This window comes from Mustela erminea, chromosome 11 (assembly GCF_009829155.1).
Source record: "Mustela erminea isolate mMusErm1 chromosome 11, mMusErm1.Pri, whole genome shotgun sequence".
Taxonomy (NCBI): Eukaryota; Metazoa; Chordata; class Mammalia; order Carnivora; family Mustelidae; genus Mustela; species Mustela erminea.
In genome coordinates this window covers 58,624,291-58,639,178 of record NC_045624.1, presented here as the reverse complement: position 1 = coordinate 58,639,178, position 14,888 = coordinate 58,624,291, and the positions used below count along the sequence as shown (strand labels likewise).

General features: G+C 36.1%; 1 protein-coding gene across 1 annotated transcript in view; it reads right to left on the bottom strand.

Annotated features, from left to right (window-relative positions):
• The window catches only part of MEOX2 (mesenchyme homeobox 2), a 63,492-nt gene that overhangs the window by 15,636 nt on the left and 32,968 nt on the right, over positions 1 to 14,888 (bottom strand). The window contains exon 2 of the mRNA XM_032305084.1: positions 905 to 1,077. Coding sequence (XP_032160975.1) covers positions 905 to 1,077 — 173 coding nt within the window. The remainder of the gene's footprint in view (positions 1 to 904; positions 1,078 to 14,888) is intronic.

Here is a 14,888-nt window from a genome sequence, read left to right as displayed (position 1 = left end):
AAATAAAATCCAAGAAAGGACCTAAAATATAATTAATTAGAAAAGCATTTTTTAGGTTTTATCAACTGGGGTCCACAGGTCATTAATTTCAAAGTGTTCTCTAAATGAATCAACGTCAGAATTTTTAATTTTTGAGACCAAGATAATTTCAAAAATATTTGGGAAATATTTACCAATGATCTATGTTCCCTTACTCCCATGATTTCCCAGCCCCCCTGAACTTAAGTGGCACCACTGATGATTTCCGGACCTTAGAGTATAAATGGAAGTGACATGGGTCATTTCCAGGTGAAAACATTTAAAGGTCAATGCATGAACCTCTAACTCTTTCTTACCTCCCGTGGTTACCAAGGACACCACATGTCGAGATGCCAGAGAGTCAGATTGGGTCCGTGAGTGATTGCTTGTAATGCTGGACTTGTAAAGTTAGTATGGAGACTGAGCAAACAGTGAGCTTTTTTATTATGTCATTGAGGTCTGGGGGTTAATGTGTTATAGTAACATAGCAAACCCTGTCCTGGAGCAAGAGGAAACTAACATGGGGTTGCCAGCTTTCTAGTACACTAAAATAAGGAGATTTTAAAATACAAGCAAACAAAATTGCTCACTACATGCCATCATTATATACAAGAAATAATATTTTTAAACCAAAATATATAGGAAGGACATAATTACAGAATAAAGAATGATTCCTTAAACTGAATAAATGTCGTTTTCCTTAAAACACTGCTATCTTATCCTTAATTGTATCATTTTGCTGGGCCAAAACTTCATCATGAAATAGAACACCTGTTTTCTCAGTGGTATTTAAGAGCCACAGGTCCAAATATTTCAAAAATGGTGAGAGAAGACTGTTGACTCAGTGTAATTAAAAATACCATATCACAATAATGTCCAACTTTACCTGTCTTTCAGTGAGATCCAGATTTACTGCTATCTCATATCTCCTCAGTCTGGTCAGATAATTATGATGGGCAAATTCTGCTTCAAGTTCTCTGATTTGCTCTTTGGTAAAAGCTGTCCTTTCCTTCCTGGGTTTGCTATTGACTTCTGACTTGTAATTTCCTTCCTGGGAGTCTGGAAAAAAGAAAAAAAAAGAAAGTGAGACAATTAGATTTACTTCATTCTTTCAAATGCCTTCAATCCCATCATTCATACCCGGCACACATACTGAGTAACTATTTTTTTTTAGACACTGTGTTAGATATAGGAAAAATAGATGGCAAAGACAGTAAAACACAACAGGGTAAGATGCATTTCTTATTTTTTCGATCTGCTCTCCTGTCACTCACAGCCTAAGTGGCAGAGTCTACTATTTTTTCAAAATATGGAAAAAAAAAAACTGCTCTTAATATGATAAAAAGATAAATAAATGAACCATCTCTGGAAAACAATTTTAGATACAAAATTGTGTTTAATAAGTTGTTTAACATGTACATTTGGAATCTAAGTATGATTGAACTTTTTAACTCCTAAAAAAAAAAGGCATTGACATAGTATATGAATATTTAAGCAATTCGAATGTTTGGCAACTGAACCACAAGTGTCAGTTCAAGCTCAGACAAAGCATACATAAGAGTGTATATATATTTGCTGACCTTTTAATTTCTATTTAAGTTTGGTCTCTTTGAGGGCAATAGCAATACTATTCTTTTACTTTGTACAATACACATTCCAGTGTGGAATCTATAAATGAAATTGTGTTCGTATAACTCAAACTATGGAAAGTTTTAAAATGTTTTTTCATTATATGTGAAAAAAACATAAGATGCACAACACTCGGGTACCTGGGTGGCTGAGTCAGTTAAACTGAAGACTCTTGAATTTGGCTCAGGTAGTGATCTCAGGATCCTGGGATTGAGCCTGGCATCCAGCTCTGTGCTGAGTGCAAAGTCTGCTTGAGGGTTGTCTCTCTCTTTCCCTCTGCGCCCCCACCCCACCTGTGTGTGCGTTCTCTCTTTCTCTAAAATAAGTAAATAAATCTTTTTAAAAAGATGAACAACACCTAACAAAAGGTATCCAAATGTCAAATCTTATAATGCCATTTAGAAATAATAATAATTTGGAGCATATTGTTCCATCTTTCTTCCTATGCTTTTAAGGCATAATTAACATATAATATTTCATGTATCCTTATCATATCCCTGAGATGTAGGTTATAAGACATTCTAACATACTGAAGAACAGAATGTGTGCCTATAATGAAAACAAACTCCACATAAACAAGTAACAGGTAATCATACCAGCTCTAGGAATTCAGATCAAATTTATCTTCAGGGAAATAGCAGCATGATGGAAGTTGATCTAGTAAGTGGTATGTTTGTGCTCTCTTAAATATTACTTCAATTCTCTATTTTAGAGCACGTGCACACAAACTGTGACATCTTTAGAAGGTAAGAGTACAATGAAGTCTTCTATGAGCCCAAATGAGAGTAGTGATAGGAAAAATGAAGGGTAATCAAAGATTACAAAGTGTGGGACACCTGGGTGGGTCAGTCAGTTAAGCATCTGACTCCTGATTCTGCCTCCGGTCATGATCTCAGGGTCATGAGATCGAGCCTGTACTGGGCATGGAGCCTGCTTGAGATTCTCTTTTTCTTCCTCTGCCCCTCCCCCATCTCTTAAAATAAAGGTTCCAAAGAATGACATTTTAATTTTTTTTTAATTGACAAATGTGATACGGTATATTTTAGGAAGGACCTTTTTGGGCAGCATTGGTTTCTTCATCCAATGATGCTTAAATATGCTAGGTAATACATATTATTTAGTGTATACACACACACACACACACACATATTAGTGTTCTTTTCTGTCTGGTGGGGAAAGTCTAACTGAAGTCAAGAGGGTCCTCTATAATGGGAATCCACCAGACAAGGCACTCTAATGTAAACAGTCTGTTCTGACTCTTCCTAAATCTCTGTTGGCCGGATGTAAAGTTGTGTAGGCCTAGCCGCAGCAGCAGCTACAAAAAGTTCACATCAAAATTTTGGCACACAAGCCATTACTTTTCCTCTGAGGGATCATAGGGGGATTCACTGATGCAGTGGCACCGTCGCAAATTCCTCACATTTCACTGACCACATTTCTGGGCTTGTCACTTAGCCCTGCGCTGACTGACTCCCCACCTCGGCAGAGCAAGCAGGGCTTGATTCAGGGCAAGAGTGGTTTGTGACATGACACACACGGGCTTTACTGGATACTATGCCACTAGGACAGGATAAATTCCGTGATAGATGATGTGTGAGCTCTCAGACGGGCTGTGCTCACACAATACCAACTTCCCCGTCTCAAAGTGGAACCTCCCTTTGTCATCCACTGACTGTTTTTAGCTACGGATTTGTCAACCTCTACATCTTCACAGCATTTAGCTATTCTGTGTGAGCGAAACTTGTTGATGACTGAATTTTTTTTAATTTAATGTTTCCATTGGCTGTCCTGGCAGACTGCAAACTCAGTCACAGCCTAGATTACTCAGATAAGTACCTCTCACAGGATCTATATTCTCACATGAATCAAAAGTATTATTGCCAATTTGGAGTCATGCTCAGTCTGAAATCTGCAGCTGATTATTCTTTATATGGGGACAATACTCCTTTCCTTTCTGTAAAGCAACTCTGGAAACTGACAGCAAAGCCAGAGCATTTTTTCTCATGAGCAATTCAATTTGAATGATTCATGATTAACACAGTTCCTTATATAAGCGTGAATGAACAAATTCACATTGAGGAAAACCTGTTGCTTTATATTTATTTTTGAAATACTTTAACTTTTGTAGTATTCAAAAGTATTTCAAAATCAGTATGTGCCCCCACACACACACACAAATACACAAGTGCACAAAACTTGGGCCAATGCTTGTTAAGAAGGTTCCTTGGAGTGGGTCTATATACATGCCCATCGTAACCAGAAATATACAACAGAAGGTTTATATATCCAGTGACTGAGTTTAAACAAAAGTCTGGCTATAATTCAACATCTAAATCCAAAAACAATTTATTGAATGCCTGAATTGCAAACCAAAGTAGCTCGCAGGGACTAAAAGGATGTGAACTGCGCACACTTACACTTACCATAATTGCACATGGAATAATTACATTGTACCTAACTTGACCAAGAGTGGGTGTGTGCTTCCTGAATTCATCACCTGAGAGAAAGTGAACCCAGTTGAGGTAGCACCAATGTTAATTAATTCTGTGTACACTTTCATCTGTGTAACTGTGATTCTGCTGTGGTTTTCACCCATGTTGCTGCCACTATTTCTTACCTATTGAAAACATGCTCCTTGGAAACACATTTCTGGACTTGTATTTCCTATGATCTTGGATTTTTAGATTTTTCTCTTTTTTTCCCCAGCATGTCCTGAAGCCCATCATTTGCTGACCCTAAGGCCTCCAATGCTATCACCTGACTAGTTTTTCTTTGGTGGAAAATGGGTGGGAGACTTGGACAAGGCTTTTGGCAAATTACACACCAGCTTCCATCTGTTTTCCAGCTGTTTCAACTGAGGCAAAAATCCCTCCGTTTTCTTCAACCTCCCATATCCTATGCCAAATGGTAGGTGTTGAGGGGGGAATCTGGAAACTGCCTTACTTTCTTCCGTACAACCACAAACAAAATGTCACCATCTGTACAGTATATTCCAATGTAAAATATTACAATTGTTGTTTCTCGTCTCAGATACTTTAATGCACATGCGGGTGCACTCTCACACTCCCTCGCCGCTTGGAGGAAATGTTGACTTATGTGTTCAGGTACAGTTGGCAGTCCCAGTTCCCTAACCTTTTGCTCCCTGGGACTATGCTAATGGAAGAAGTCTGCAATACTTCCGTGGAGGATAAAAATTGCCCTCCAAGGATCATTTCTGTCTAGCACTTAGAACTTCTCCACATGTGACTTTTTATTTCCCCTAGTGCAAGAGGATGCCAAAAGATAATAATGTTTCAGGGAAGACAAGTAATGTAAGTGGTATACAATGCTTTTTAGCAAAGGAGAAATATTAAAGTATGATTGAGTATATTTTTTGGCTACCCTGGGTAAGCTTACTGACTTGTTTAAATGAAGAATATAATTTACCTATGTCTGTAAAACATCAAAATGTAAAGGAATGTCTCTATAGCTTAGACTATAATGAATATTTATTCCATATTCTGAAGGAAGAATGAATACTAAGCCATTGTCTATCTTCATCCTTTGCAACTTCTTGTATCAATGTTTTGTAATCTAATCGAAATGATAGATATTCTTTTATTATTAACAAAGCTGCACAAATAGTTGGTATAGGAAGCTAATAATTATCTTTATGTGAACATAAGGATTGTGAACAGAGGCAGGGAAATTTATAGAATAATCATAATGATGCTAGTATTTTCACATTTAAGTGGGAAATAGCCTATCTTATGGGAAATTCTTCCAACTTGGTACTCCAGTTTCTTAATGAGTAGGAATTTCAGCCTCTCCAGATTTTTTTTTTCCAGAATAAACAATCTTCTCCCAGGGATTCGTAAATCCTCTTGCCAATCCATGATCCCCTCTCCAGATTTGAGAACCATAGCACTAGTGAGCTACCATTACTAATGAGTAAATCCGTTATATACTGAGATATTACAGGAAAAATGGGAGTGAAACCCACTATGTCAATCTGGAATAGGAAAAGGCACTGAAAACATCCACTGTATCTTGCACCTTTGATGTGAAAAACATACAGCTATAACAATAGTTTTCCTTGGGGTGCCTGGGTGGCTTAGTGGGTCAAAGCCTCTGCCTTTGGCTCAGGTCATGATCCCAGGGTCCTGGGATCGAGTCCCACTTTGGGCTCTCTGCTTGGCGGGGAGCCTGCTTCCTCCTCTCTCTCTGTGCCTGCCTCTCTGACTACTTGTGATCTCTGTCTGTCCAAAAAAAAAAAAAGAATGGTTTCCCTTTACTTATAAAGCAAAGCCAAATTTCAAAGGCCACTTTTTAGTTTAGTAATAGTAACAGTAATGGTAATAGCTGTATTCAATACGCAACAATTATTCTGTAGAGCTTTCTTGCTCATTGCCTCTTTGATTATTAGTCAATCATTCATTTCAATTCCCTACTTTTTGTGCCATCAATATATGAATCCATTTTTACCTTTTTTACAAGCCATTTTCATTTTACATGACTCCATTTTACCATTTTTACAGCCTCTTTTTAAAGAATGACATATTAACAACTGACTTTAATTTTATTACCTTGCCCTTTTTTTTTTTTTTAGATTTTATTTATTTATTTGAGACAGAGAGCAGGAGATCGCAAGCAGGGGGAGCTGCAGAGGGAGAGGGAGAAGTAGGCTTCCCCAGGGAGCAGGCTCAGCAGGGAGCCTGATGCCCCTGCCTATGCCAATGCCGATGCCAGCCTGGATCCCAGGACCCTGACATCGTGACTGAGCCAAAGGTGCTGCTCAACTGACTGAGCCACCAAAATGCCCCATTACTTTGCCCTTCTTATTATTTATTTACTGTGTAGTTCTTTCTAATACTGAGAGAATGTCAACCTAATAGTTCTTCCTCTGTGTCATAAATACAAAGTAAAATACACAAAGAACTAACATATTCTGATGAAATTAATATTGTGCAATTCCAAATACATTTAATAAAATAGTATTTTGTTAAAAATTTAAAAAGAGACGAAGACACACAAAATGGGAATACAGTGCAACTTACTTGAGTCAAATTTAGCATAGTTTTAGTTCTCACTACCAAGTTCAAAGTATTTAACACAAAAACAAACCCAGCATATGTCTTCTGAGTAAATGTAAACGTCTTCAAACTTGCTACATACTTCTAGGATTTAAAACTGGTTACAGATGCCCCAAATTGACTTTATGCCTCTTGCTATATCCCAGAGAGAAAACATAAACTACAGAAATATCATGACCATCTGCCTATCAAAAGAAGGCACACATACATGTACATGTTTGAATTGTGCCTGCTAGCAAAGGATTTCACAATAATCACCATTTGCACTCCAGTGGAACCCCAGAGAAGAGCTTTTGACACACAGCATTCCATTACATTTTCCTGATCCTATTAGTTTAAAGAATGTACCCTTCCTCTGAGATCTCATCAAATGATCTTTGTTCCTTTCTTCCAGTGTTTACCACATTCTGTTACTATACAGATCCTTTATTTTCTTAACTGGAATATAAATGTTTGATGCATACTACAGTTCTCTTCTATTCAGCAGTTGGAGGCAAATACAAAGATAATCCTGGCATTCACATTTACATCCCAATACATGCAGAAGCAACTGACAAGGGCATGAAGGGGATGCAAACTTCCATAGGCAATACCCACCCCTCTTTTGCCTCCTATTCAGCTCTTACATCAGGAAGTGGTTTGGGATTACATGGTGTTTCTGTGTCCCTGGGAGAATAAGGAGGGAAAGAAACTTTTTTCAGAAAGTAAGGACAATAAGTAACTTGGGAGTGTCAGAAGAATTGTGACTTTTCTAATTGACTGTCAAAAGGGCAAAAAGGATCTCTTAAGACTTCAGGAAACACCGCACAGCTTTTGCAGTGAGGCACCCAAAAATTCAGTATCAGTTCTGCTAGCAGCTTGGTAAATTGCTTGGACATGGCACAGGAGGGCTTCCAAAAGGTTTTTTTTTGTTTGTTTTATTTTTCTTTTAGAAGACAAGTCTGCATTTCCTAAGAGTGTGAAGGCTCGCATTTATGCCATGGTTCTGAGCCTTTTTTGTCAAATCACCATAGTGACTCTAATATATTTTTAGAGCAGTAACTCTTTTTTTTTTTTTTTTTAAGATTTTATTTATTTATTTTACAGACAGAGATCACAAGTAGGCAGAGAAGCAGGCAGAGAGAGAGGAGGAAGCAGGCTCCCTGCTGAGCAGAGAGCCCATGTGGGGCTCGATCCCAGGACCCCGGGATCATGACCTGAGCTGAGGGCAGAGGCTTAACCCACTGAGCCACCGAGACGCCCCAGAGCAGTAACTCTTATAATAAAGTATGGAGCTTATTATTCATCTCCATGTCTGCTTTACTTCTCTGAACTCTAGACTCCAGCTAACTTAAGATTTAAAAATGAGCTTTATTCATCTTCATATTCCCAATATTAAGCACCTATTTCTGAATCTCTGCTGGAACTTTGATTTTCATGCTCTGGTTGTGGATTATGATTCCAGTGATAATTCTAAGGGATTTTGTTCTGTTATCAGAATTTAAATAACCTTCACCTTAAACAAAAGAGAAAGCATTACAGCAAAATTGTTTTATATTAACTTTTCAAAGCACATATACCAATTAATAGCAGATGGGGACAAGGAATATTACTTACATTTTTATATCTATAATGTTATCGCCAAATATGTTCAGATAGAAAAGCACCAAATCAGTGTCACTATTATAAAATTTAAAACCGAGGAGACTGGGGGCTCTGGGTGGCTCAGGTAGTTAAGTGTCTGACTCTTGGTTTCTCCTCAGGTCATGACCTCAGCGTCCTGAGATGGAGCTCCTAGTTGGGCTCCATGCTGGGCAGAGTCAGCTTGGGTTTCTCTCTCCTTTCCCTCTGCCCGCCCCCCACTCCCTGCTCTATTCTCTCAAATAAATAAATAAGTAAAGCATCAAACTATAGGATACTTTCATTCTGCAAACAGAACTCAACCTAAAACCTAAGAAATTCAGAATTTACACAGTAACTAGCAAACTTCTATTTTACACTTAAAATTAATGAATCCCTAAAAATATCTGTGTCACTTTTGATTAGTGTGCAAATAAAATTAAGCTTAAGGTTTAATTATGATTTTCCAGTGAAACTGTTGAAATGACAGTTTATAAGTCCTGTGGGATCAATGTATGGATTTTTGTTTTCTCTGAAAGTTTTTATTTAAAAATTTGATAAAACTTAATTAAAACTGGCAGTCCAATAAACTAGAGTCAGGGTGTGTGTGTGTGTGTGTGTGTGTAATCCTTTTCCTTTAAAGAATCCTGACAGCCATTTACATTGATTTAGATAGTTTAGGTAGGTAGGAATCACATTCTGCTTTGATGTTAGAGCATACAAAATGTTAGGCAAACACTATTAACTGGGTTTAAAAAAAAAATTGGGTCAGGCTTATTTACTAAACAAATAAGCATACTCTCTTAAATACTGTGCACTTACTTGTTTGCTTGGAACTATTGTCTACTAAAAATTTTCCTCACATAGAAGGTTTGAGAAGTAAATTACTTATTTTTTAACCTCAGAAATAATCATATTAGAAGATTAATGGCAAATAATTTATAAATTGATTTTGCCTTAATTTCATAGGAGAAAAGAAACTATAAAAATAATAATATATTAAAGTAATAAAATAAAATAAAAACAATCATAAAATCCCAACCAAACTAGGATTCTGGCCCAGGCACTGAGCAGCAGTTAGTTTCCTGCTAATTACTGTTGGTAGAGTTAAATGTTTTGTGATCTATTTATTTATGCCAGCTTTGCCAGCAAGAAAGCAAGCAGTCTGGGGAAGGGATTTTCCCAACTGGAAGAAGCGTAAGAATTTAGGACTTACCTTTATGGAACACTACCTAAATCCCTTCCACAAATAGAATTCTGTTCACACTGACTAGGGAACACTTGCTTTCTATCACATAAATACATATATAACCGACCAATCACTTCTCTGTGATTAAATCAGCTGCTTGTGTGATTTGACAATTTACCTAAATAATAAAGAGTGTGATGTAAACATGTTTGAGCATATTATGAAAATGACAAACGTGCTAACAGATCTCAAAATGTACAAATCATATTATCCTTTTTCTCCTCATCATTATTACTACTACTTACTCCTTATATATATTTTGAGTTGGGAAAAACTGCAGTGAAACTTACTTGGAAAAAGTCTAAAACAGGAGATCTGAGTACAGGGATCAAACGATAACTAAGAAGGATTTCTGACGATAAAATGTTAAGAACTGCTGGCCTGTGCCATAAAGGATATGCAAGTGAAGGCGGCTGGTGGCAAAGACCAGTGAAGCCTGAATGGTTGCAAGAGTCTAAACGATTATGAATAAGAGAGGAAAAGATGAGGCCTTCATTTAGCTCATAAATACTATTCTGAGAGATGAAAGAAGAGGTTGAGGTCAGAGAGACCGATTCCAGAGTTCTATTTCTCGGACAAAGGAAGGTAGGAATGATACTCAGGTCCAGAACCTGCCTGTCTATGGAGAAAGGCATATTGGGAACTGACAATGTTGTTGAACTGTGCCGGGCTCGATCAGAAAGTGTCGTTTCCATACCAGCTTGTACTATAATCTACCTCTGAGCCAGGTATCCACGGCCTATACTCTGTAGGTGTGGTGTGCTACATACATACATGAATAATTTATTGTGTCATGTGCTATCAAACCATTCAACTCAACATAATACTTATCCTAAAGTAGCTTACAATCAAGGTGGGAATAAAAGCTGCTAAAGATAAATCCACAAATAATTTTAAGTAGCTATTTGGGGTATAAGATCACCACAGCTGTTTATTAAAATTCAATGTTTGGAGATGTAGAACCTGTGTTTCTGTCAGACCAGTTTGTGGGAAATACTGAATAATATCGCAATTACTACATTTGGGGGGGCAATTATAGAAAGATACACACATATATATTTGCATATATAACAGATTCTAACCATCTATCCATGAAGCCTGTCTGTCTCTTTCTTTCTTTCTTTCTTTCTTTCTTTCTTTCTTTCTTTCTTTCTTTCTTTCTTTCTTTCTTTCTTTCTTCCTTTTAAAGATTTTACTTATTTATTTGACATACAGAGAGCACAAGTAGGCAGAGACATAGGCAGAGAGAGAGGGGAAGAAGCAGGCTCCCCGCTGAGCAGAGAGCCCGATGCGGGGCTCAATCCCAGGACCCTGGGATCATGACCTGAGCCGAAGGCAGAGGCTTAACCCACTGAGCCACCCAGGCGCCCCATGAAGCTTCCTTTAATCCCACATATGGTATGAAACATTCTATAAAGTCTTAAGAATCGCTATACAGGAAACTTCTAAAAGACATTTTTAAAAGTCTTAACATACAATTATACATTTGATATAGAAACTCAAGAAGTGCAGTTATTATCTGTACATCCATAAAATTTTAGAAGCTAACCTGAATGTACACTAAAAGAATTACACTAGGAAGGTAACTTTTACTGAAGTTTAAAAGTAAAAATTATCATAATATACTACATGTGAAAAAACTTCTACACCTATTTCTAATCTCTACCAAGACAGTATACAAATGGTATGAAGTTAACTTAATGAGAGAGTGAGGCTTTCATCTAGGTTTGGCAGACAATTCACGGCTTGTAATTTTACATCAGATTGAGGCACTCCACCAAAACTCACAATTTAATGATTTTTTTCACACGTCATAGATCACAGCCTATAACTTTTGAAATGTTTCAAAAGCTTATGAAGTTTAGATGTTAAATAGCATTTAGTCTTCCACTGCACAGTGGAAAGGGGCTTGAAGTATCAACATTTTTGTTGTTCTTAACACCTGTGAGTCGACACCTGTGTTGTACAGAAGACATGTACAATTTGCTCCTAAATGTAATTTTCCAACGCATACACACATGCATGTGCACACACACACACAGATAGCATATCGTCTGCTTATCTTGTAATAATTTTCAATCAATGGAAAAGATCTTAGTACACATTTTTTAAAGTTTTGCATTGATTAAACAGAATTGTGATTATAATTAAAGCTGTGTAAGTTTATAACTTTACATGCTGCTTCAATTTTTCACATATTTGGAAAGGAAGAATGACTTGGGGGGAAAGCTAACCTGAGTTAGAAATCTACTGTTGCTACTTACTAACTGTGTGGTCTTCTGAGCCTGTCTTTTGAAATTCAGATTCCCCATTTACAGAATCCACATGGGATTGTTGCTAACAGGAAAATTAGGGAATTTAGAGTGTGTATATATCTAAGATGTAGAACCAATGCAATAATATATGACTATTATTAATAATATTATTAAACTAAAGATAGATCCCGAATCAGACTTAATTAACTGAAATTTTTACTAAATCACATTAGACGTTTAATTTTATATGAATCACTTAACTGGCTTTTCACACCTAGCCTTTAGTGAAATACATCTTGATGTGTTTGTAAAAATGAAATTGATTTTAAAAAGGAGGTTATTATATTTTTTTTAGCTCTTTCTACCAATACATATTTTAAAAGACCCAGCTGTGCTCATAATTTCTTTGGCCAATCAGCAAGGTTTAATTATGTTTCTTTTAAAAAAATAAATGGGTTTTGCAAGTCTGTATGATTTTATTTCTTTCATATTTTCTTTTTATAGCTTTAATACTAAAAAGTGGATTCAAAATTAAAGTATACACTTTTTTCTAAGTCTAATTAAATGGCACTATCTTTTACTTTCAAAGTAAGCCAAATAAAAGTGTATGTTTGTATGTATATAAGTATATACACATATATACTTATACTCAAAACATTTAAAATATTTTATTTTCTTCAATCACTATCGGTCACATAGGCATGTAGTCAAATTCATACACATTTCTGGTACATATTTAAAACATTTGTAAAAAAAATTTGTATATTTTAAAATTTTCAATCACTTGTGCAATATTTGAATCTTCTTTTTGAATGATCTGAAATGAATTATACCCAGTTGCTATTGGTAGGAAGGGAAAAGTGCTCTGGTTTGTGTAAGTTGCCACTTCCCATAATGTAAATACTCTCACCTTAGTGAGTTTCAAGCCACTGAGTTAAGGTGGTATCAACTGGTTCTCAAACTTCCCCAAAATTTTAACAACTGACTTCCAAGAGTCCCTACTTAAATGACCCCAGCAGAACAGTAACACCTTACTGCTTCACAAACTAAATCCTGGTATTCAGAAACTAGCATAAAATCATGAATAACAATGTTTATAGTAATAAAAGAAAAGAAAGATCAATCGGGCTAAGAGCATATGCTTAGCTGATTTGGAAATAATCTCAAAGACTAGACAATACTATTTACAACAGTATTCTGAAGTTCATCTACAAAACTAACAATTTTCTACAATTCATTAATAACCCTTATTGTTGTGTTGATCTGATAATCAATTCACCAACATGGGTTAATCACAGACTATGCTCATGCCATTGTCGGCAAAGAAAGGCCAGGAGTTGCTTTAAATAAGTGATGAAGATTTATTTTTTAATCTCGTGCAACACAGAGTAAACCACGGCCAATCATAGATTATTGGGATATCCAGCAATAATCACTACATCTAAGTGCTTTGTTGTTTAAATGAAATACTAACTGTGCCAAACCTAAAGCACAATATAAAATACATCAAGAAGAAAGGGACCACCCTTCAATGTTCAAATACTGGAAACTAAAAGTATAGACATGGTCTCATACCAGTGAAAAGAAACTCCAAACTTCCCACAACTGCAATAATATTTTCCTTTTAAGATGGAAATTGGACTTATTTTCTCTTGAAAATTTTTCTACATTGAAATCACTTAAGCCACTTACAACATTAAACAAAGAAAAATGTAAAAAATTATTTGGAAAAAGACAAGAGAACACTCAAATTGTCAGGACTGTCAGCAAAGCAAACAGCATTTCTCAGATGGTCTCTGGACTATCGTGCTATTTTAAGTACCACACAAAGTAAGTAAAAAATACAAAGCACCTGGTCTGTCAGAAGAAGTTGGCTTACAAATATAAACAGAAGGAAAATTACACGGAAACAGACATAAACCTTGTATTCTAAGGAATGTATATGAGTAGTTTTGTGTCACACGCATTTTAAGGGAGTGCATGTGTGTCTGTACGTGTGGCAGGACTAAAGGGGAAGGTTTCCTATTTTTAAGCTTACACTGAATTACATCAGGGAATCTTCTATAATGGGTACCTATATGAAACATTGTAAATGAAAAAGTATGTGTTTATAATTAAGCTCCATGTTAGAAACTCCACGATAAATGTTAATTAATCTATACTAAAACACTAAGCTTTCTGGGGATAGCTATGGAAATGAAAATGGCAACAGGCGTGGCACAAAACCTCAGGGACTGTCTCTATCTAACCACCTAACAGTTGTAATCCGTTTATCCTCAGTTTACTGCCAGCCTCGAAGATTTCTTAAATGAGTAAGTAAGATAATACACATGAAAGTGCTTCACAGATGTCCCCATAAATGAACAGTTTTACCAGAAATAAAGTTTCTAAAGCACTTCGAGATATGTTTTCACAATATAATTGCATTTTTCTTTTCCTCTCCAGACCTCGGATGAAGTGACATTGGCTTTGTATTACCATCTCTCTCACATACCTATTCATTTACCTCTTTCACTCTGGAATATACCATTTCTCAACTGAAGAAGACGCTATCTTTGCGACATAGAAAAGTTTTGAAATTCAGCTTGATAAAGTATATGAAACAGTAAAATCCATGCTATTAAAGATCTGGGCTACTAGAAATACTGTATTTAAGTGACTAGGTTTTAAATGCTTACTATATTACAAACAGATCTTCATCACGTGCTTAGCTGGCTGTCAAGCAACGTCTTATTAAAAGTACTCCGTGGTACTTGAGGTTTTCATAATGAAAAGAGAAAGCTCTATAATTCCTAATTATATTTAATCACCAATTTGAGAAGAGCTCTAGTATTTTTCACTTAAATAAATCACACCGACATAAGATTAATATCCAAAGTATGAAAGAATAATGATTTAGTGAATCCGTGTTAACCTTTCCTATGATAATAATTTATTTAAATAAGTGTTTTCTCTTTATTGCTAGCTCATTATCCTCATGGTACTATAGAGAACGTTGTTCATATGTCAAAATATATTTGCCACACTAAATGCAATTTAGTCACATATTCTGTGTTTATACACATG